At 43.4% G+C, this 21,954-nt stretch overlaps 1 protein-coding gene and 1 long non-coding RNA gene across 3 annotated transcripts in view; one reads left to right on the plus strand and one right to left on the minus strand.

Moving 5' to 3' along the window:
* Window positions 1–21,954, minus strand: part of smurf2 (SMAD specific E3 ubiquitin protein ligase 2) — a 51,535-nt gene that overhangs the window by 7,536 nt on the left and 22,045 nt on the right. For both annotated transcript variants that reach the window (XM_026165748.2, XM_026165749.2), the window contains 10 exons: window positions 20,898–20,936; window positions 18,900–19,008; window positions 12,305–12,438; window positions 8,686–8,751; window positions 8,124–8,208; window positions 7,876–7,959; window positions 7,267–7,481; window positions 4,931–5,015; window positions 3,824–3,982; window positions 3,686–3,733 (listed from right to left, as the gene is read on the minus strand). In XM_026165748.2, the coding sequence (XP_026021533.1) occupies window positions 3,686–3,733; window positions 3,824–3,982; window positions 4,931–5,015; window positions 7,267–7,481; window positions 7,876–7,959; window positions 8,124–8,208; window positions 8,686–8,751; window positions 12,305–12,438; window positions 18,900–19,008; window positions 20,898–20,936 (1,024 nt within the window). The remainder of the gene's footprint in view (window positions 1–3,685; window positions 3,734–3,823; window positions 3,983–4,930; window positions 5,016–7,266; window positions 7,482–7,875; window positions 7,960–8,123; window positions 8,209–8,685; window positions 8,752–12,304; window positions 12,439–18,899; window positions 19,009–20,897; window positions 20,937–21,954) is intronic.
* LOC145428352 (uncharacterized) lies at window positions 9,904–12,041 on the plus strand. Its single transcript, XR_013908639.1, has 2 exons — window positions 9,904–10,114; window positions 11,732–12,041. It is a non-coding gene; the product is annotated as an uncharacterized LOC145428352 (long non-coding RNA).

Consider the following 21,954-nt stretch of genomic DNA (forward strand, 5'->3'; position numbering starts at 1 on the left):
CATTCAGCTGAAATGCAGAAGGAATGTGTAAAAAATTAAGTGCATCCTAATAACGGCACAATGCTGCTGTGCTTGGGATCAGAGTCCTTTTGCACGACCCAATTTCAGCCAAACTTTAGCTGTCAGACAGACGGCCTCATATTTGACTCTAGAATACTTTGGTATACAGAGGAGTTCATGGTCGACTCAGTGACTGTGAGGTGCCCAGGTCCCGTAATAAGCCCAAATCATCACGCCTCCACACCACTGCGTTTGATTTTCACCAAATATTACATATTTGTAATATTACATCCATCCATCTGTCGAATGTAGAATGATGGGTTTTAAAACCAATCTTTCCCAGATTGATGGGCAGCAACATTTGCTTAATTACGATGAGTGCTGGTCTCTTTCCTCCATGGCATTGTGTTAACACACACCTGAAAGGCCCGAACTGACAAAACCTCAGTTTATATGAAGACCCTCACCCTTGCTAATCATCAGTTAACAAACTACACTGGATTGGCAGCACCTGGCTGCCATTACTCTCTTAATTCCTATGAAACCAGTGAAAAGGTTGGATTTTGACACACTGCATCTGCATTGGGCGTTGTACATCTGAAGCCATATTTACCTAATTTTAAGACCAAAGCATTTGAAAATGTTCACAATTAAAGAGTTTCTATGGTTCATTTTTGACAAGTGTTCAGTGTTTTTCTTTATAACTCGCTCTTTAAACTATAAAAGCTTCAAGTTGTGCATTATTAGGAACACGGCCACTTTGATTGACGGGTTGGAGGTGAGTAGGCTGTTCGTTTTCAGTTAAGGCACTGAACTGAATCGTGCGGTTGATGTTTTTTTGAAGCATTTGTAAAGCACTTGTCTGTCAAGAATGATGGCCTGTGGTATGGTTAACTGTAACTACAACCCACCTGTGAGTCTGTGTGACAGTTTGGGTATTTTATTTGATGCTACTTAGTACTATGTCTATATGTTTCAGCTCGCTAGGTAATAGCTTCACCATCTCATCCAACAGAGGTCGTTCACAAAGCACTGGGTGGTCATGTTAATCTTCTTTAGATCTAAATGTCTGCATCAGACTGCTCTACATAAGTATAAAGTAAGCAGAGAATGAAACACTGATGTTTTAATTTAAACACTGCTGCCTTTTAAAGTTCTTACCGCCCGATCAATAGCGAGACTGTGATCTTTGTCTGAGGCTAATGATGACCAAGCTCCCGACTCCAGTGTAGAATACAACTTTTGAGTTTGGTTTGGGAAGAACGCCTCAGAGGGGGGTACACAGCACACACACAGAGTCAAAAGAGCCTCTATGAGGCCTTCACTAAAGGATTATTTACACAGTGGCCTTTTGCACTTCAGTGGCCCGGGGGGGCAGGCATGAGCAGGGTCATAAACACCAGACTGTGGAGCTGAGCACAGAGGGTGGCTGACACACACACACATGCACACACCACAGTCTGCGGGCACAGTATGGCTATGTAGGAAGTAACACTCAAAAGGGACGCCAAGGTTAAAACAATCATGTCCACGCCAACTTTTATCAGGTTTTCAGTGAGGCAAAGAAACACAGGGAGGAGACCTAAAAACGTGTCCAGAGTTCGTTTAGCTCAGCACTACTACCTTAAACTATCCACCCAACAGCTTGCATTCCCCTGCACCACAATGACAACTTCTTGAAAAAGTGACTGAGTTTGGTTTTGGTGACTGCCAGGCAGAATCCAGTTTGGCTTTTCAATCACTTCCTGCTATCCCAGAAAGCCACAGGGCCCCATAGGACACTGAAGACCTCCTTGTGAAGCCCTTTATTTCCTGCAGACTAGACTTAGAGGGAGGGAAGGCAGGAAGGGCACTCTCCTGACAGCCCAAAATACTGTAGACACTCAGATGTTGGGAGGGAAGGAGCAGGAGAGGAGGCACAAGCATCTCTCGCTGCACTTTCCCCCATAAATCAAAACGTCCCTGCTCCGTCTCTCTGTCTCTTTCGCTCACAGTCGTCGGCCCTACGGCTCTGTTCTCCTTCCAAAAGCTCACCGAGGAGCACGACTCTGGTGCATGTTACCTGAAGACGCTCACTGCAAAGACAAGTTGTTGCAATAAAAGCAATGTTTTCGCTGCGCAACAAATCACAAACGTCTGAGAGGCTAATATCATTTCTCATGCAACTGTACAGACGGGCAATTCTGCAGCCAGGTCTTAAAACCAGACGAGGATTCGGTTACCTATTGGACAGTGACCTTGACCATTCAAGCGGCTGGAATCTGCAGAGGATTGCAACATCACAGAGGAAGTTTAACCAAAACCACACTCTTGATGCTCAGGATGTTTCTTTAGCAAATAAAAAGAGGGCAATAAACTATAACACTGACAGATGTATATATATAAATATATATATATCTCTCAAACATTTTTCTGGGGTGACAGCACACGGAGGGTGAACATTTTTTAAAAATCTGATAGAAGGCAGATGTCTTGAAGGAAATGCATGAAGAATGATGTGTTTTCCAGACTTTTGTCACGAGTTAGAAAGTCATTCCAAAGCTGTGACAGAACGTAAAAAAGCCTATAGATGATCTATTATATGGTAGTTGTAAAGAGAAAGGATTAACATAGATTTATGGAGGTTTTGCATATCTCAGACCAAGGTCCAAGTGTTCTTGAGTAACCAAGACTTAACACACGCACACAAAAAAAGAGGAACCACACAGCACAAGAACTCCAATAACTGCAGACATTTTTCTATCTTACTTTAAAAACACACACCCACTTATTAGCTAATCTTCATATCATAATTTATACACAATCAAAATTCCATTTTTTCTCCTTTATACATCTGGTCATAATTATGCTTATGACAAATTATTATAAACAAATGTGGCATGCAAAGCAACCAATTTTATTTTTTTAACTTTGTTAGGAGGGCCACAGGGCCCAGCTAATCCAAAAGCCCAAACACGTCCTTTGATCCATCAGAAAAGAGAAGGAGGGGAAAAAAAGAAGAAAGAAACATGATCTCCGTGTCGATGCATTCCATCTCTGCACGGAGCAGGAATGAGGTCAGGCGGAGAAAGCCCACCAAAGCGCCCGTACACTTCTGCAGCTTTTGCAGAGCAAAGGCCTCTGGGTAATTCTACGGCGGCTGCTGATGCTTCTACGCAGTGTGTGTTTGAACAGCTGCGCAGGGGAAGAAATTCTGAGCATGTGCATCCCCGCACGCCGACATGCACCGAGCGCGGGCCATTACAGTTCCTTCATTTACTTTGGGCATAGAATTTATGCTTCGCCTCCTGGACGTTGAGACGCTGCTCGGCCGCAGACACGCCAGCCTCGGTTTCCACTCTGCTATTTGATGTCTGGCCAAAGACAGCTTTGTGACGGATAGTGTGCTAAAACGCCTTTACGATCAAAACCCTCTGCATGGACTGAGGAATTTGGAAATTTGAAAAGAAAGAGCGTGCGGGGGAAGTGCCCTGTGTATGTATTTCTGTGGGTGAGTGCTCACAGACGTCTGCTCAGCAGAAGCAGTGCGCTGGGTGTTGAACGTCTGCAGGTGGTGAACACGCAGGATCCCGGGGCAAAAACATTGGCTCAGAGGGAGGCAAACTATACGAATGAAGTCTGGCAGTGTCTGCTTGTGTGTGTGTGTGGGTGTGTGTGTGTTGCTGGCACAAAGCCCGACCCTTACCTGACATTCTGACTCTCGATGCCTCCTCGAGAACCATTTGGACTTGGACTGCAGAGACGAAATGGAAAGAAAAATAAATCTTTGCTTTTGCATCGGTCTATTTCACATTTTTCCCCGATTGAAGCGTCCCATGCTTACTTTAGGACTAGATGCAGGTTAGCGGAGAGGCGCGGGTCTGTGAACTGTGTGGTTCGGTTGTTATGATCGACGAAGTACACTCTCCCGGTTGCCGTGTTCCGTATTTCCCATCCCGGAGGTAGAGGACCCAGTTCCTCACAGTTTACATTACTCAGATCTCTGAGGTGTACGAAAACAGCAAACAAAGAGTTAGAAAGCGCAAATTTAATGTAGGGTAGATATGAAACACGTGAAAGCACTAAGCACTGAAAAGAATTAAAGCAGACAGCGGGATTCTGAATGTCTGAGAAATCACTTTTATTCTGTTTTTCTTCTTCCTCCCATCTAAAACTATTTACAGCTGCCCTTCAGCCTTTCAGCTGGACTCCAGGGAGACCAAGACGTTCAGAAATTGCAGCTACGCTGGCGCTAACCTTTCAGTTTTTAAGATTTGGAGCCAAAGTGACCAGAGCCTCACAAGCTGTGGCTCCTGACAGGCTCCTATCTAGACCAATAAAAACATCCTCTATCACTCATAATCTCATTGGATGCAAGACAGAAGTGATCAGTCGTGATTTATTGAGCGAGCGCACTGAAGTCTGTTTCTACACATTTTAGAGATTGTGCATTCTTTCAGAATACGGTAATCAATAAGATGCACATGCCTCAGCGGGTGTTACTCAACAGCCTCTGGTATGACTGAGTGAGACCTGTGTGCTGTTGGCCATGTGGTTCGGGCCTTTCGGTACTCATGCCAGAGGACCGAATTGCTCTCAGAGCCCCGTGACATGGGTCTTCTCACAGCATGTTAGGCTCATAATCAGCTCCAGGTTTACGGCGCACTGCAAGGCGACCGGGAATAACACGAGCTATGGATTCTGTCAGGGGGACCGTGAAGTATAAGAAAGAAGGATAAGTGATTTTGGTGTCTTCCCCATTCCCCCCAATTAAAATAGCCAATTGTCTACCACAGACAGTCTGTGTGCAGTGACCTGAAACTTTTGATTCTAGCAGCATATCATGAAAAGTGGAGCCAAGCAACAGGTTTGACTACATTTATTCTAGAAGCATTTTTGGCTTTAAACTAGTGTTATGTGTATGCATTTGGACGTCCTGTGAAGAATATACCTGGGTACCCTGGGATCGTGCCACGTGCTGACACCTGTCTGAGTGTGGAGGAAGTAAACTTGTCCTTGCTGTGTTGTCCTTTGCTCTGTAGTAAGACAAAAACATACAATTAATCGTTCATTATATGTTCGCTTGAACACTTAGATTAGGCAATTAAATGTGCATCAAATCATCCAGACGAATTTGAAAAAACAGAGTTGAGTTTGTATGCCACTGGGCGACCCCCGTCTGCATTCGAGCGTGATAGACAGATGGAGTTTAAAAAACTGCTCGAGTCAGTGGAGATCCCAAAAGGCAGCCTGAAAGTGGCGGCAGGGAGGGGGTGAGGTGAGAGACAGGGAGATGAACGCTGGAGAGACTGGAGGGGGGGATGTCTGACTCTTTAGTTGGTGAGCTCATTCATCATGGCATGACATATATTTCCATGGAGCTGCTTGCCAAGAGAGAGCTCTTCGCTGGCATCCCTTTGGCTGTGCTAGCCTACTTTAATACGCACGTACACACGACCTTACAAACCCACCACTTAGCCGATGAGCGCGCTGCACGCTCGAGGCGCGGGCAGACATCTCTTGGCTCATGCGGGAACCAAAAAGCTGCTGTCAGGTTTTACGTGAAACCCCGAAGAATTAACAAAGTAAGGGCAGAGTGAGGACGTACTTATATTGCTGGATCTGTCTAGCTCCAAGTGCGGTTTCAGTTTATGGGCCGGTTCAAGCCTAATCTCAAAGAAACAACATTGTAAAGTCAATTCATAGATCCAATTTAAAAATCAATCAATAAATAAATACACCCTCCCCCTGGAAAGTCATCTAAATAGGCCAGATTGGATCTTTTTGGCAGGTCTGTTCTGTCCTGCAGGCTGTACAATGAACCCCCCTCGCTCTAGCTTCTCCTTTAATTAAGCCACAGGATCCTTAGAGCTTTATTCAGACATGCTAAGCAAGTACAGGAGGCTTTCTCACGGTCTTGTTACACTGGCTGTATGTGCAAATGAAAGGTCACTCTCTGAATCAGCAGCTTTTGGTGTTATCAGAAAAAATTGAATGAATTGATGCCTAAACATCATAATCTTTACTTGTTTTCAGTCCAGCCGAGGTTGCTTCTTCTGGCACTCATCTTAACTCGATTAAGAGAAAGAGGTACAGAGATGGGGAGCAAAGGAGGTAGAGGACCAAGCATAGCAATGCTTGGAGCCTCCTAATCTGAGGGACTGAGGGCAAAGCTGTGATACGCTTCTATGGCTCTGGCTCCCAAATCCTGCAGATGATGTTACTGTGAGGATAAACAAAATTCCCTTGAGCTGTGCAGGGAAACACAGCCTGTGTGTGTTTGCTTTTATATGAATGCGTTTGATTGTCTGCTTCCAAAAAAACAAAAAAATCAGGGGAACAGAGGGGGGAAGACTGTGTCTGCAGCCAGCTTTTAACAGTTAGATCAATTCAATTAGATGGTCTAAAACGGAGCCAGTATTTCAGGCTCCTTGTGTCGAACTGCAGAGTCATGTGAGCAGCGGCCGACTGAATGAGGACGCAGATTAGCTGGGCTCAGCGTTGAGCAGGGAGGAGGGCCAAGCAATTAACACAACAGCAGTAGAACGATGGCACTATTTGTTGTGGAGGCGGCTTTCGCTGGAGATTTATCTGCATTAAGATTAGAAAATCTGGGTCAAGTGCAGAACTATTAGCACAGTGCACTGAATTATATCACTTTTTTTTAAAAGATTGGAAGACTATCTTTTCAGAGAACTCAAGTTCAACTTCACCATTTCAAAAGAACTGAACTGATTAGTCAGATTAGTTAATAACCTGTTTGTCTGTCAGGAGGAGTAGGAGTTTATGACTCTTGCCACCAGTAAGAATGATTTTATTATAAGTGATAAAAGATATAAAAAATTCAGAAAAGAAAACAGAGAAACAACAATCAGAAGATGCCCTATGAGCAATGGCTTGGCGACAGTGGGAAGGAAACACTCCCTTTTTACAGGAAGAAACCTCCAGAAGGACCAGGCTTAGGGAGGGGCAGCTATCTGCTTAGACCGGTTGGGGGTGAGGGGAAGAAGAAAGGACTAGAGACAAATTGTGGAAGAGAGCCAGAGATGAATCACAACTAATGATTACGTTCAGAGTGGCGAATAAACAGTGAAGAAGAAATGCCCCGTGCATTATGGGAAGCCATGACTCGTATAGGAATTCTTTCAGTGCATTTGCAGCAAATGAGGACAGTTTGTCAATCTTCTGCAATCACTTACTCAGAACGGTGCACAACCTGCAAAGAGCATGTAAATGTGACATTTTTAGTCTTTTCACCAGGCTGTGCGCATGTTCACAAATACTAACCGTATCCCTCGGGAAGGTCAGGGTGCGTGTGCAGATGGGTTCTGCTCATGTAGTTGCGGTGCCTCTGCGAACGGACCCGTCTCTCCTGCGCTCGCTGGTCGCCGTTGCTCGGCGGTAACGCTGTGGTGGGCGTGGCGCCGTTCGTGCTAATAGGCGTGTTCTCGTCCACAATGCAGCTTAGAGGACGGCCGGGGCTGGAGTACTCCGATGCCGGCCTGAGAGGGCAAAAAGGCAGGTAGGAGGAGTTCAATAATTAACAGAAGAGTGTGGCTGACGTCAGAATCGAGTAATAAATACAAAAGAGGTTGCTTGAGACATTAAAAAAAAAAAAAAAGAACCTAAGAAGAAAAGGCAGAGGAAAAAAAGAGATGCCTTCATTTCTGCTCTTCTCAGCTCCTCCGTATCATTTAACGCCACTGTCTGAAGCAATTTGTCTGACACCTTTTTTTTGTTTTTTTTTCCCCCCTTCAAGGAGCCCACTCAATTTTTCTCCAGAGCTCCCCAGTTTGGGAGCACTGAGGCCAGTGATGTGGATTTCCATCAGCCTGCTGCTGTTTGATTTAAGAGGTCTGGCTTTGAGATTCTGCAGAGGCTGCAGAGTGTACTCACCTGGTAGGCCTCTCCCACTGTGTGGTGCGTGTGATGTGGTTCAAGTACTGGATGCGCCCAGACGCGGTCCTCCTCTCCTCCCAGCTGGCAGCAGAAACGTACACAGACACAGCACACGGTTAAGCAGACACAGAAGCATCTAGTAGACGCGCTGCCCCCTTTCACTACATGCAGATATCGTATTCTTATATGAATTTCAAAAATAATATCTCTTCCGAGAAGACAAGAGAGTTCCCCGACTCACTCACCCATCTGGAAGATCATTGTCAAACAGCCGACTGCAGTCCACCACAGGACCTCCTGTGCCTATCCGGTCCCTCGACTGCAGGCTCACTACAGCAACACATGGCAGACAGATGCGCACACACACACACACACACACACACACACACACGTGTTACTAGACTGCAGCTCACAGCGTAGGCACAGATATTTTATCCATGCACAAAATGGAACTTTGTGTCTTTATTAGAAGCAGGGAAAAGGTTATTTCTTTTTAATTTTTTTTTTTTTTCAAATCAGAGGTATGCTGAAGGGTCTGGTTAAACAAAAATGCATTTCCTTCCAGATCTTTTTTTGTTTTTAAACTTCTGCCGGGAGCACGTGGTAAATCTGAGCTTCAGTGATGTATTTTGTGTGTGACAAGAGAAGCAGATTTTCAAGCAACATTTGGCAGGTCGCATTCATTTTGAGCTGTTTATACACGTGAGAAGCAAAACAGAACACTGCGATTCTTCTACAACCTCTGTCAAAGGAAGTTATAAAGTATCACCGGATAGTTTTACAGCGGGCACACAAAACCGTACTCACCCACTATCTGGCCCCTGACTGTGTCGCTGTCGTTGGGACTCAGTTTGTTCAAGTCTAGTCTCTGATCTGTTCAGGAGAGAGTGAGAGAGGCAAAGAGGAGAGGAAGAAGCCAATCAGACAGACAGGAAATGAGAATAGAGATGAAAGGAGGAGTAAAAAGAACAAAAGAAAAAAAAAGGATTCATCAACTTCAGAAAGACATGTAAACTAGCGTGTGTTGGGATGTATTCGTCTCCCCGCACACTTTGGATAATTCCCACTGCTCTGTATCATTTACATCACTCAGAGTCTCCGTCATTATCTGTCTCTCATTCTTCTGTCTGCAGACCACAGCTTGGCTGTGCCCTGGAACAGATGGTCTGCTCCGTGGAACAGCCACTGGCAGTAAAAAACAAAAACTCACTGAGCATCGGTACAGAGCGGGCTTCAGTTCAAATGCTGGGGTCAAACATTTGACAAATTTCAGTACAAAGCCTGCACTATTCCGCTCAGCCTTAGCGTGGACATGAACTTCTGCCAAAGTCTGGAAACTCTTTGTCTGAACTTCTTAAAGTCTGCGGAATTTGAGAGTGAGTGAGAAACGGAGAGAGATCAGGCGGAAAAGAGAGAAAGGAAAAAAGAAGTTGCCTGCAGACATGAGAAATGCCACTATCTGCTCTCTGTTGTCTGGGTGTCATGCAGATCAGCTCAGGATGTGTGTCTAGACTAAACAGGGACCAAAACTGGCAACGGTCGAAGCGTTACGAGGCTGGCCGGAGGTCAGCAGCCACTGACAAAACAGAAAATGTACTCGTGCTGAGGTTGGATGAAAGTGTATACATGTAAATACTTGCACAGTCATATACAAGAGGACATGAAACATAAACGTTGCAATTATGTATAAATGTTACAGTCAACCCGAGACGCTCTACAATTATACACAAAAGTTGTACTCTGTGCCCTCGGTAAGGCTTGTGGAGGGGACTGAATGGCAAGTGCTGGTAAAAGCACACACACAGACAAAAGAATGACAAACGCACACAAGGGGAGAGACCACAACACTACATATCTATGCTTACACTTAAATAGCTGCACAATTATGCATGTCTGCGTGAAATGACCGGTTGTCTAGATCGGCAGACGGAGATAGAGCGAGATTAGTCACAATGGCATTTGTGTGTGTGTGTGTGTGTGTGTGTGTGCGCGCGCACATGTTCCCAGTCTACAGAGGAGACTCGAGGAGAAACCCGAGGGGTGAGGAGAAGGCCAGGAGAGAGAGAGGGAGAGAGAGACAGCGAGGGGAAAAGCGGGAGGCAAACCACTCACAGCTGTGGCACAAGGTTCAGGTTTCCTGTGTCCCTCCAGGAAAACAACAATGTCAGGAGCTTCTAGGAAAACTGGTGGGATTCTTTCACGGTTCTGCCTACAAGACCGCAGGCCCATGGAGCAGGTACTGGCTCAGACTCACTCCAGACCGCTTTTGCTGAAGCTACAACAATCTGGCAGGGCTTTTATATAGGGAGCCATTAACTAAGACCTTCGTCTCATTTATCCAGTTAGCTTCTGACATGAGACATTTTTACCGTAATTGCTGGGTGATGTTAAATGGCTCTTCCTGTTCTGGCAGGGGCAGAGTGCTGACCCCTCTCACACCCCGGTCTGGCCTCTGTCAGGCTTAGCGAGTGAGACAGGGAACTAAATGGAGCCACTCTAAGTTGCAGTCGCGTAGCTCTGGCAGCAGCGGTGTGGACAGATAGTCCAGCTTCAGTGAGCTGTGGAGGTCTGATGGCCGTAAATGACAATTTAACTGCTGTCATCTTCTCCAGCAGATTGTAATAAACCGAGTAAATCAAATAACGCATAAAGAGCTAATAGAAAAAAAAACTGAGGTCATCCAGACATATTTTAAAGTACAAGATCCAGATAAAATAAACCTCACATCAGCCTGCTGTTGAGGTTGGCCTCCTCTGCCAGCTTTCTTCCGATTGGCTACCCCTGGCAAACAAAAGCTTTGAACAGCATGTGGGTGGAGCCCTGTGACTGAGATGACCATATTAGGAATATCTGCTCTTAACTACATCATACAGAGCCACGAGCACAAAAAACAGTCTGAAACTGAGCCTTTAGCATTTGTCACACTACACATGTGTGACAAGTATAAGGAAAACTGTAATAGATCATCTTTAAAGTTTGTGATTTCATACTTGTTTTCATTGAGATCAAGTCCCTCTGTCTCATTAGCAAAGCACAGGCTAATCCTAGCAGCTGCTAATTAATGCAATGAACATATTAACAGTCAGTTTGGAAGGAAAAGCCCTCTTTTAAGTGTGAGGAGAGCAAGAGTTCTTTAAATCTCAATTTTAAGGAAGTCCCGTTAAAGAAAATGTCTGAAAAAACAAAGATTACGGATATCCTGTTCCACATGCATTATAATTTAATGCAATATATTAAGTAGGAGCCTGACAGTGTCTCTGTATGTATTAAGCAACTGGATGTCAAGGAAAAGTACAATGCAGCAGTATTTTAGCATGTTTATTATCAATTTTCACAACAACCTGGAGAGGACTCACGTTTTAACCTGTATTCATATCTTATTAACACATTTAGTCTTCAGGACCTTCATTATCTGAATCAGAATTATTTTAATATGTCAAATATACATTTCGTAATAATCAACCGACAACTATTAGGAAGCATCCTTCTATTAACTATGCTCCAAAATATTTTACATTTCTTTAATTCCTGGGAATTTAGTGCTCCTTTAATCAAAGTCTCAGCAGAGCTACACTGACCACCCCCTCCCCTGAGGCGGCCTTAAGCCAAGCCGGAGGCAGATTTCCTTCAGCCTGTTCTAGTCTGCCCTCAGGTCCCCCCCACCAATTGGACATGCACACTTCACCTGACCCAGGAAGAATCTGTGAGGCATTCTACCCACCTCATCTGGCTCATTGCAGGAGAGATGTACTTTAAGTCTCTTCTGAAGGACTGAGCTCCACGCCTCATCCCTCACCAACTCTTTGGAGGAAACTCATTTTCACCGCTTGTATCTGTGATCTTATTTTTTTAGGTCACTACCCGCAGCTTGAGGCTCCCATCTCTCCACATCGCTGAAGATACTCCATGATCTGCCTGTCAATTTCTCAATCCATTCTCCGACTACTGACGTACGAGATCCCAACGCACATTAGACAAGAAACAGTGCAGTCCATCCTTTTCCCACAGAGATCCATGAACGCAGACTTAGAGCTGCTAATTTCAACAATTAATATAATTAGTTGCTTTTTTGGGGCCAAAAGTACGAGGCCAGTTGGCAAAATTTTAAAAAGATCCATCTGGTCATAATGTTCATAATGATAATGAAGTATAACCTATAACCAGCAGCTGTCATTTGTCATGTTTGTACAAGCTTTTCAGAGGTATAAGGTTGGGCTGGAGATTTGAATATTACAAGACAATCTTAACCTGGATGCAGAAATCTATACGCATTAAAGTACATCACTTTGCTACTTGTGCTGACACAAAATGCCAAATATATTGTTAATCCACAGAGAGCTACACTGTTAAAGAGGGTTTAGGGAAAAAAGGGAAAATTAAACATCATAATGTGCGGCAGATACATTAAAGCATCACTGGCACTTACAGCCTGTGTCTTTAAGGCGGTTGATAGCATTGGACAGAAGGCGGACACAGCCCAGAAAGCCAGCTCCTTGCTTCTTATGGATCTTCTTGTGATTCCACACGCTGATGGTGATGGAATCCGATTTTCCAATGTATCTGTTGGGAAAGAGAAAAGGAGATATAATAGGTACACGTATTTAATGAGATGTGCCATAGAAACTCTCTTTTACTGCTCAACAAACAGACATCTGGTGAAAGGTAATAGAAATTTCCCTGAGGATTTCCCCGGCACTACAGCAAAGACGCACCCACGTCACGGAGGTTACTACTAAAACTCCTTGTCAAGGACTACAAAGCGAGGCGGAGTCGGCACACATGGATGTGGAAGAGGTAGGTGAGCAAGCTCAGAGGGATTTTCTGATCCTCTGTGCCTGAGAAGAAGACGAAGCACCACAAGTGGAGTGGGATTCTCTGAATCATTTATCACCAGCCATCCTCAATAAAAGTGGGACAGAAGGCCACGGTACTCCTGCGATGACACCACAGCAACAAAACCACTTTAACTGTAAAATGCCCCCTGATCTGTCGTCATTTTAAATACTCTCCCAGCGTGCAGGGGAAATGAAATAAGCCCTACGTTTTGCTACAAAATGGATTTTTAAACTTGGGCTGACATCGAGTTTTCTTTTGGCTTATACAATTTACACACAAGACATTTTAAGAAAACCATTTTCCTCAATATATGAAAAGTACAAATGACTTTCTTTGATCAAACCAGCAGCACTGAAATTATGATTGGGTATAAACAGTCATTAACTGCTCTGCCAAACATGGAAGGCCGTAACATTAGTTATATAATTTGAAGGCTGTTTGCCTCAAAGTAAACTATTTTGACTTTATGAGTTTATGATGAGGTAAGAAGTGCAGTAGCTGTACAGTAAGCCCTCGACATAATGTTAAAACCCACTGTAATCTCGGTTGAAGATGGTTAATGATTGCACTTAAAGAGGATGAAAAAAAATTTAAATGACAAGTCAATAATTATAGGATGAAATATCACACAGCAAGACCGACTCTGCAGCAGCGCTAGCAGCTCTGAGGGGATATCACCCTATTAAACATCATAGAGGCTCCTGTTTTTCAGAGGTTGATGGTCTACGGTTGTTTTAGACATGAGCTTTTCTAGACAGCAGTGGAAGGAGTTGCAAGTGTAAATGCAGCTCCAGTACAAAGGCTTTGTGATGCCCGACTGCACCGATCTGTGGCGATGTGAAAAAAGCTGCAGGTGAATTCGCGGTTGTTGATTGGCTGTCCTGTGTTCTGCCTCGTTCAGGCGGCTCATGGCTGATGTAAATGATCTCCAGCTGTGGGCTACATCTACAAAAGAAAACTTCAGACAATGTCCTGACCCAATTCTTCTGACATCTTTTGTAGTTCCTGTGTAAAAAAAACCCCAGCTTTAGTCTCACTGTGATACTATTTGTTATTTCAAGCTAACTGAATGGGAATGGTGTCACGAGACAGAGTAAAGAGGGAAATAATAACAGGTATAGGTATACAAGTTTTTGTAGGTAAACACTACACAAACTTAGCGTAAAAACTAGCCCGTGTTATGACTGACAGCGATTGCTACGGTTGTACTGCAAGTACTGAGAACATTACAAGGTCCTATTATAGTTTTCCTTACAATGTTATGCCTGATTGTTTTTTGTAAGACAGAAAATGAGCACTGACCGGTGAAGTGAGTAACAATGATTATCTCTCTTTATCTCCATCTAACGCTGGTTCTATCAGAACCAGCGTTAGATGGAGTTTGTTGTGTATGGTTCTGCATAGCTGCAGACCAGTCAGGGTATCCATGCTGACCCCTTCCCACGACCATAAGCACCAACAATGGGTATGTGAGCATCAGAACTGGAGCGATGAGAGAAGGCGGCCTGGATGGCTGGGTATTTGTGGGCATTGGTTACCTGGGGAACACCTGAGACCAGGATGACCTATGGAAAGCCATGTTCTGCTGGGAAACCTCGAGTCCTCCAGGTGTCTGTTAGTTTGACACGTACCATCTACCCAAATTGCTTCATGAACATGAACACCCTTTCATGGAAACCGTATTTCCTCATGTCCGTGGCCTCTTTCAGCAGGATAATGGACCAGGCCAAAAAGTACGAATGGTTCAGGAGTGGTTTGAGGAAAGCAATAGCAATTTTAAGGGTTGACTTGGCCTCCAAATTTTCCTCCAATTGAGCATCTCTAGGATGTTCTGAACAAACAAGTCCAATCCATGGAGGCAGCACCTGAAAATTTGCAGGACTTAAAGGATCTGTTGCCAACATCTTGGTGCCAGATACCACAGCACACCTTCAGGGGTCGAGTTGAGTCCATGCTTTGATGGGTAGGTCTGGCTTTTTTTTGGCAACTAAAGGAGGACCAACACAATCTTATTCAATGGTCATAACATTGTACCTGACTGGTGTACATTGTTACACCAATATTATTGTTGGTCAAGCTTTCAAATAATGAGGTCAGCTTGAGTACAAACTCCTGAGAGCCAGAAAGCTCAGGCTTCAAACTGCTTTAAATGCTCCATTTCAACAGTCTTTTTACTTTTTATCATCCTGGCTCTGTGGTCTGATTTCAAAGAGAGATAATCATCATCATCATCATCACCACCACAGGCACTGAGCTCAGGTTATAGGTACAAAAGCCCCTCCCACTCGGTGGGTCAAATCTTCTGTCAGCAAGGGGCAACCAATCAGAAATAAGATGCATTTGAGGGAGTGGGAATGGGGGAAATGGGAAAAATAATTGGGATAGGCCAGTAGACTCCATGAAATTTTTTTTTCTTTTTTTAAAAGGGAGCTGGAAATGGGCATAATTTTCTCTTTAAAAGATTAACTGGTTTGACCACTATGCAAGTAAAGGACATGATCAGGCACACACAGAGTTACAGATGTGCTGGCAATGAGAGACGCGTCTAAATAAGTGGAATTATTTCCTTATCGTGTCTGCCTCCTCGTGTGTCAGGCCTCAGTGTGATAAAATCTCAGCATGTGAACCTGTTGCGGCACATCTGCTCGGGTGGGCTCCCTCCTTCAGTCTAAAACTAATCGTCTGTACGATTCGGAGAACTGCATCCCACTGTAATTATCATGCTGCTTACCAAAAGGGATATGAAACAATGAGGCTGTGAGTAAGACGTCTGGACATTTTGAGTCAGTGCCAAATGCCTGTCTGGGGTGCGATGTGAGAGAGAGCGCTACTATGTCAGACAGACATGACAGGAGGGAAGTATTATAACCAAACCAAAGTCATCTGGATCCTTGTAATAAAATTCATTAGTCTGGCTAAGATTTTTCATACAGTCATAGGTACACACACACACACACACACACACACACACACACACACACAGTCAATGGGAAAACTGGCATTAAAGGAAAAGCAGCAGATTTAAAGAGCCATATGTGCTTTTTTAATACACCTTTCATTAAGTAGAGGAATCTTTGGTTTTATTTTAGGTTTAAGAAAAAAATACACACCAAAATGAAAAATTCATAATCAGAGATACAAATGCAACAAATCCCAGACCTGTGAATCAGTGTCAGATATTTGTGTTGTGGACGAACACCAACAAAAATAAATCTGTTTCCTAAAGACTCTTAAAAAAGGGCAGTAATAAAATACCTCTTTGATTTAACAAATATAAAAAGTTTAAATTGAAGTATTCTAAGGAACCCAAACCATTTCATCATACACAACAGCTTGCTTGCTACAGATACAACAGTTACATCATTAACCACAAAGTGCAATCATCGCTCTCAAGTCATTTCTTGTTAGACTTTACTGGACCTAAACAAGCAGGCTTCCCAGCGAGGCTGCTTTCAGCATTATCCTCAGGGTTTCTTTCAATGTATTACATGTACTAAACCAAATCCCAGCCAAAACAAAGCAACAAACAACAGTCAGGAGTTGGACTCGAAAACAAAACCACTTAACCCAGTGATTTAACGGGAAAAAAACCCTCGCAAAACAGAAAACTGATTTTAAGACGATATCTTTTAAGGTCCTTTGTTAGCAAATGTGTGTTTAAGATATTTTAAGACCAAAAGACACAAGCAATTATGACAGATTTGGAACTGAAATAGCTCAAAGTAATAGAATACACCATTTTTATTATAGAATTAATAATGTATTATATTGCAAGGTCAGTCATTTGCCAGTCAAGTAGTACCTAACATCAGTGGATAGAGCTAAATAGGACAAGCAACATCTGACACACACAAAAAGTTGCAGTAAAAAAACTCAGTTGAACAGTGGCTGACAAGAAGCTATTCTTAAAGCAGCAGGAGAAAAGGCTGAGGTATGTCAAATTACAGAAAAACTGGACTGAAAATCAGTGGCAACAGGTCTGATGAAGTGATGAATCCAAATTTGACATTTTTGATTCAAATTCTAGTCAATATATACACAAGTGGTCAGGAGTGTGTGTACATCTGTAAAGCATGGTGGAGGCTCTGTCATGGTTTGGGCTGCATTTGAGCCAGTGATGTTGGGGTCTTGTAAAAATTGATGTAATTATGAATGTAGAAATGTATGCAATCAGGAAAGTGTCTGATTGGCAAAGGCTTTAAACACACTGCCAATGTAGTAAAAGCATAGCTGGAGAATTATATATGGTGTTTTCTATCAGTCAAGGACTCTGCTCCCCAGAGCCGAGACATCAACATTATTGAAGCAGTGTGGGGTCATTTAAACAGAAAGGCAGACGACTATTCCTGAAGACTATTAAAGAAATGACAAGATGGAAGAGTTCAGAATAAAAGTCATCATACCAAATATTGGCACTCAAAATTGTACAAATTCTGTTTATGCCTTTATATTAGTATGTATGTTTGCACATGTCTCAATTAATTACCGTACCTAAAGAAATGAGTGGTGGCACAAGACTTTTGCACAGTACTGGTAGTACCTTGGAAAGCTGAGAAACTGGAATAGCCAGCTATTAGTTCTTTTGAACTTGTCGCTTCTACAGAATTAGAGCTCAGACGATGGGAGGGGAATGGATAAGCGGGTGGGTGTAAAGAAATTTGAGTCTAGACAGGGCACTTAACATTGCAGATGTATTATTTAATAACACTATATCTGATGGATTCCTAATTGAATAAATGTGACAGCATGACAAAAGAGTGCAAAAATGCAGGAAGACACTTCCCGTCACTTACTACAACGATGAAGGTCCTCCAGACGAACGGTTTTATTACTCATAATTACAGTATCCTTGCCTCTACTAATCCCCAACAGGAGTTATTCAGCTTAGACTTCCTTTATTTCAGTCATATCCTATGAGTGTTACGGATCTGTTTTAGAAACCGAGAGCAAGCAGAAGGATTGTGCGACCCAGGCAGCTAGCTAGACTGCGTCTACTATTCTTGGCATGCTGGCAACATCCTGCAACAATGCTGAAGGGTCACAGACCATGGGCCAGTTTGCTCTCTGCAGCATGCCCAAGAAATGAAGACCCAGCACACACACACACACACATCATTTCTACACCCTCACACACAACAAATGGAAAAAAAGAGTCACTGCCAACAGCTTTAATGCACTAGGCTCTTTTGGGAACACCAGGTGTTGCAGGCCCTATTTTAATAAGTGTGAGCCAGCCAGACAGCCAGAGAAGCTGCTCTCAGTCAATTAAAACCTCTCTCCTCCAACACACCACCTGAGGGTCCTTCTGCTGTTCACCACGAGAATAAACACAGACAGTAAAACGGGATACAGTCATGGTAAACGTATCACCGGTGCAGAAAAACCCAAGTCGTTTTCACATAAATTCCAGTCTACGATATCTGCAGGCTCTCGGGACAAATTAGAGCAGAGACGTTTCCACTGAGCCACGAGTCTGTGTTCTCCGCTCCAACAATTCATCCCCGAGGTGTGCGTACGTGCGCGTGACTTTTTCCCTCTTGTCAAATGCGACAGGCGTGGGGCCTTGTAGAGAGAGGGTCCTGTATCCCCAGCAACCAAACAAACGGAGACACGTGCTTCCTCTCGCTGTTGGCTACGCATGACGGCTTGGATAAACACTGGGCCAATACTGGAAACTTTCACTCTCACATTTTCACTCACGCTCTGTCTCTGTTTTTTCCAGGTTACTTTCGCAGGACACTCCATCTTTGGGAAAAAGGCAATCGGGGTACAACAAGACATGCACGTGTTTCAGTCAATGGAAGAAAATACTATTGGAGACGGCCCTCCTTTTCTGATTCCTTAAATACTGTTCCAAGGGACATTTTTCGACTGAAGGGTTATGTCATTACACAGTATTTAAATAAGTGAGAGGCCAGATGCAAGAGCTGTTTTCATCGGTTGGCAAAGTCTCACACTTCAAGGTTATAAAAAGAAAGGCTTACTAATTGAGAGGCACTGCAATAAGCCAAGCATGGCCTCAAACTGCTGTTTGTAATCAGATTTAGTCTGTGGGGCGGTGGGAGGTATTCAAATAAACCAAAGAAGACTTTTTAAATCCTTACAAACAGATGTCAGAAATGATTCAGTGTTATAAATAAATAAATAAATAAATGAAGAAGAAGAAAAATGACTCTGAGACTCACAGATCATAATGTTGGTTCCACTTTGGGTCAAGCGTGTTCCTCACAGTGTCTGTAGAGTGGCATTGTCCTGAACCATCCACGACCACCTTGGCAAATGGATCAGGCAGGCCTGCGGGGAGAAAAGAGCACACCGCAGCACAAGAATAAACAGTTTAACAAGACACAAAGACAATGCACATGCAGTGATCAACACAACACTGATTTCTGTTGCAGGACCAGTCCAGGCAGGCTAAAGATTACCATTTTATTACTTCCACAAACTTTTTCTATTCTTATGACAACTGACATCCTCTGGTGTTAACGCATTGCAGTGCAAGGATGCACGGGACACCTTACATAACAAATGATTAATTCACAGTATAAATGGTGCAAATGATAATTACAGTTCTTGTGCTCCAGAACAGTTTGAGAATGTGGGACCAGTGCTACTAGCCTGTAGCAGCCTATCACTGATTGGTGTATATCAGGGGTGTCAAACTTATTCTTTGTCAGGGGCCACATACAGCACACTTTGATCTAAAGTGGGCCGGACAAGTAAAAATCCACTTTCTGTCTGCGTAAGTTTAGCTGCACATTTAATCCCTACGATATCTCAATAAAAGAGAAAGAAGCGCAGCTAAATATATTCTGCTCTATTTAATTAAATAAATCTATCAACACAACTCGTTGGACTTAAATTGTAAAAACACTGGGGAACCCAAAAGCTGTTATTTTAATTGATTATTACTTTGGTGTAGTATGAAAGACGGTGGAGGTGTTCTTTATTAGTAGCACAAGCTGTAAAATGTATTAACATTTTACAAACACGGCCAGCGGGCCAGGTTGGAGTCTTTGCCGGGGCAATTCTGGCCCGCGGGCCTTATGTTTGGCATCCCTGCTGTATATGTTCTCCAAAATTCTCTGATAGGGAGAAAACAAAGATCAGGGGAATTTGTAAATAGTGTCATAACACCGTTTACTTAGCTTACCGGCTCCAGCTGCACTCGTTACATCAGTCTAGTACTGTCTGCAGCACATGTAGCAGAGTAGCATGATAGCAGCGCAGATGGTGAGCAGCTTTCCCACAATGACTAGATTTGAGACTTGTACTTTATATCCGTCTTAGAGAACTGTGATGTACTTAGTAACAGAAAATCTTCCGTCCTCTTATTTTGAAAGTTCAGTTGCTGCTAACCAGCTACGGTTACTGGCTGGCTCACTGGCCAGGTTGCTTTGTGGCACTCCCTGTCTTTTAGCTGCTCTCCAGAGAGCCTCTCCCATCCTGCAATCGGATTGACTCCTCACTTGTGAGCATGAGACACATCCCTGCTTTGTCTGGGCAAAATACAAGCTGCAGACATGAAATACATGTTAAAGCCATTCTGTCATGAAAAAAAACCCAACAAAAAAACAAAATTGTGCCTGAGCACAAAACAGACTTTTTCGTGACTATTTCACAAAAAGCGCCTGGCCTCTATGATTGATGTTTTCCTATCTACAAATAAAGTAGTTGTAGCTTGGATCAGCATGTTCACATAAGTACACTGTAATACACCACGAGAGCCAAGTCTGTATATGTATCCATGTTCGCAGCACCACTCTCCACGTAACTGAATGTTTGCTCAGCTCCTGAGCGAGCAGAGGGTCTTAAACGCTCATTCACCATGACAGCCTGACCCAAACACACCAAAACGTGACACTTGCTGACACCTACGCTGAAGAACCTAGTAAGCAACAGTTGCACAAAACTTACACTTATAGGGTTTTAAAGGCATTCTACGATACGAGACAAATTTACCAAACACACTGCATATTAGGAACATTTGGAGAAAATCTGTTGAAATGAAACTGTTTAAATACTAGCATAGCTGCAAACAGTGGCCTCTCTGTCAGCTCAAAGTGTCCTCATACCACTTTCACTTTCATACCAAATTCCCATGGTTGTTGGTTAAATGAAAGTCTGAATAAGGTTTAAAAGGTTTATGATGAAAAGATAAATAAAAGGCAATAGATACTTACGGAAGAAGTCCTTCTTCACCAGGTTTTTTGCGCAGAGGACTGAAAAACAAAAGCAAAAAGTCAAGCATTAGATATATGTTTAATATTCATCCCAACAAGATCAGGTTTCAGGGGCATCACCAAGGGGGAAACTGGCCACCCCCCAAAATTTGCTGGCCCTTGATCCCTGGCAAGACTGTCCTATGTTGGTAACAATTTTGTTGTTTGTTTGTTTGTTTGTTTGCCACTCTGCTGTGCCCCTGCACTGTTCTGTTTTTAGTGTGCTGCCCCAAGACTTTTAGTGGCCCCCATACACGGCCACCCCTAAAAAAAATTCTGGAGGTGTTCCGGTCTGGTTTGCAATATACAACTTTGCAACTTAAGGGTTTTTTCTTCCATCTGAAACTGTGGATATCTTTTTTTATTTTTATGCATTTTCTTTTAATTCCCTGGTTAGAAAAGTGGCAGGAATGTGCATGGGTAGGCCGCAGGGAACGATTCGTCTAGTTTAGGATTCGAGTCGGAAAACAGTGTGCTGAGAACGACTACATTACAGCTGTGAGCCAAACACAAGCCAAGGCTGGTACAGATTACACAAACAATCTTTCCTTTGATTAGACTGCGTATTTATAGCACATGTCGACAGCAGCAGAGAAACCAACTCCCTTGCTGGAGGTTTAAAGTTGAAACTTCAGCACAATTAAGATTTGGTGTCATTAAAACAAACAGAAATAATAAAAAAACACCACATTGCACTTTTCATTATAACATGATGTTGAGCTGCAGGAGTGAGTGTTTGTTTAGTCTTTCTTTCTCCCTTCCAAAATTTGTGCAGACTCGATAGTACTGTTGTACTCTGAGAGCCTTTGTGGCAGTTGCTGAGGTGATGAGGCAGAGCCACTTACTCCCTCTTGTGCAAGTGTGGATGGATTAGGAAGCTCAGTAACCACCTGGGTGTCTGGAGCTCACGGTTGCAGCCGGTGAGTCAGGCACATGGAAATAGTTTTGCTTTTCTCAGGAATAAAGCCCTTCTGAGAAGCTGCCCCTAATTGGTCTGGACACTGATGTGGCTGAGTCA

Source organism: Astatotilapia calliptera, chromosome 4, assembly GCF_964374335.1.
Source record: "Astatotilapia calliptera chromosome 4, fAstCal68.1, whole genome shotgun sequence".
Taxonomy (NCBI): domain Eukaryota; kingdom Metazoa; phylum Chordata; class Actinopteri; order Cichliformes; family Cichlidae; genus Astatotilapia; species Astatotilapia calliptera.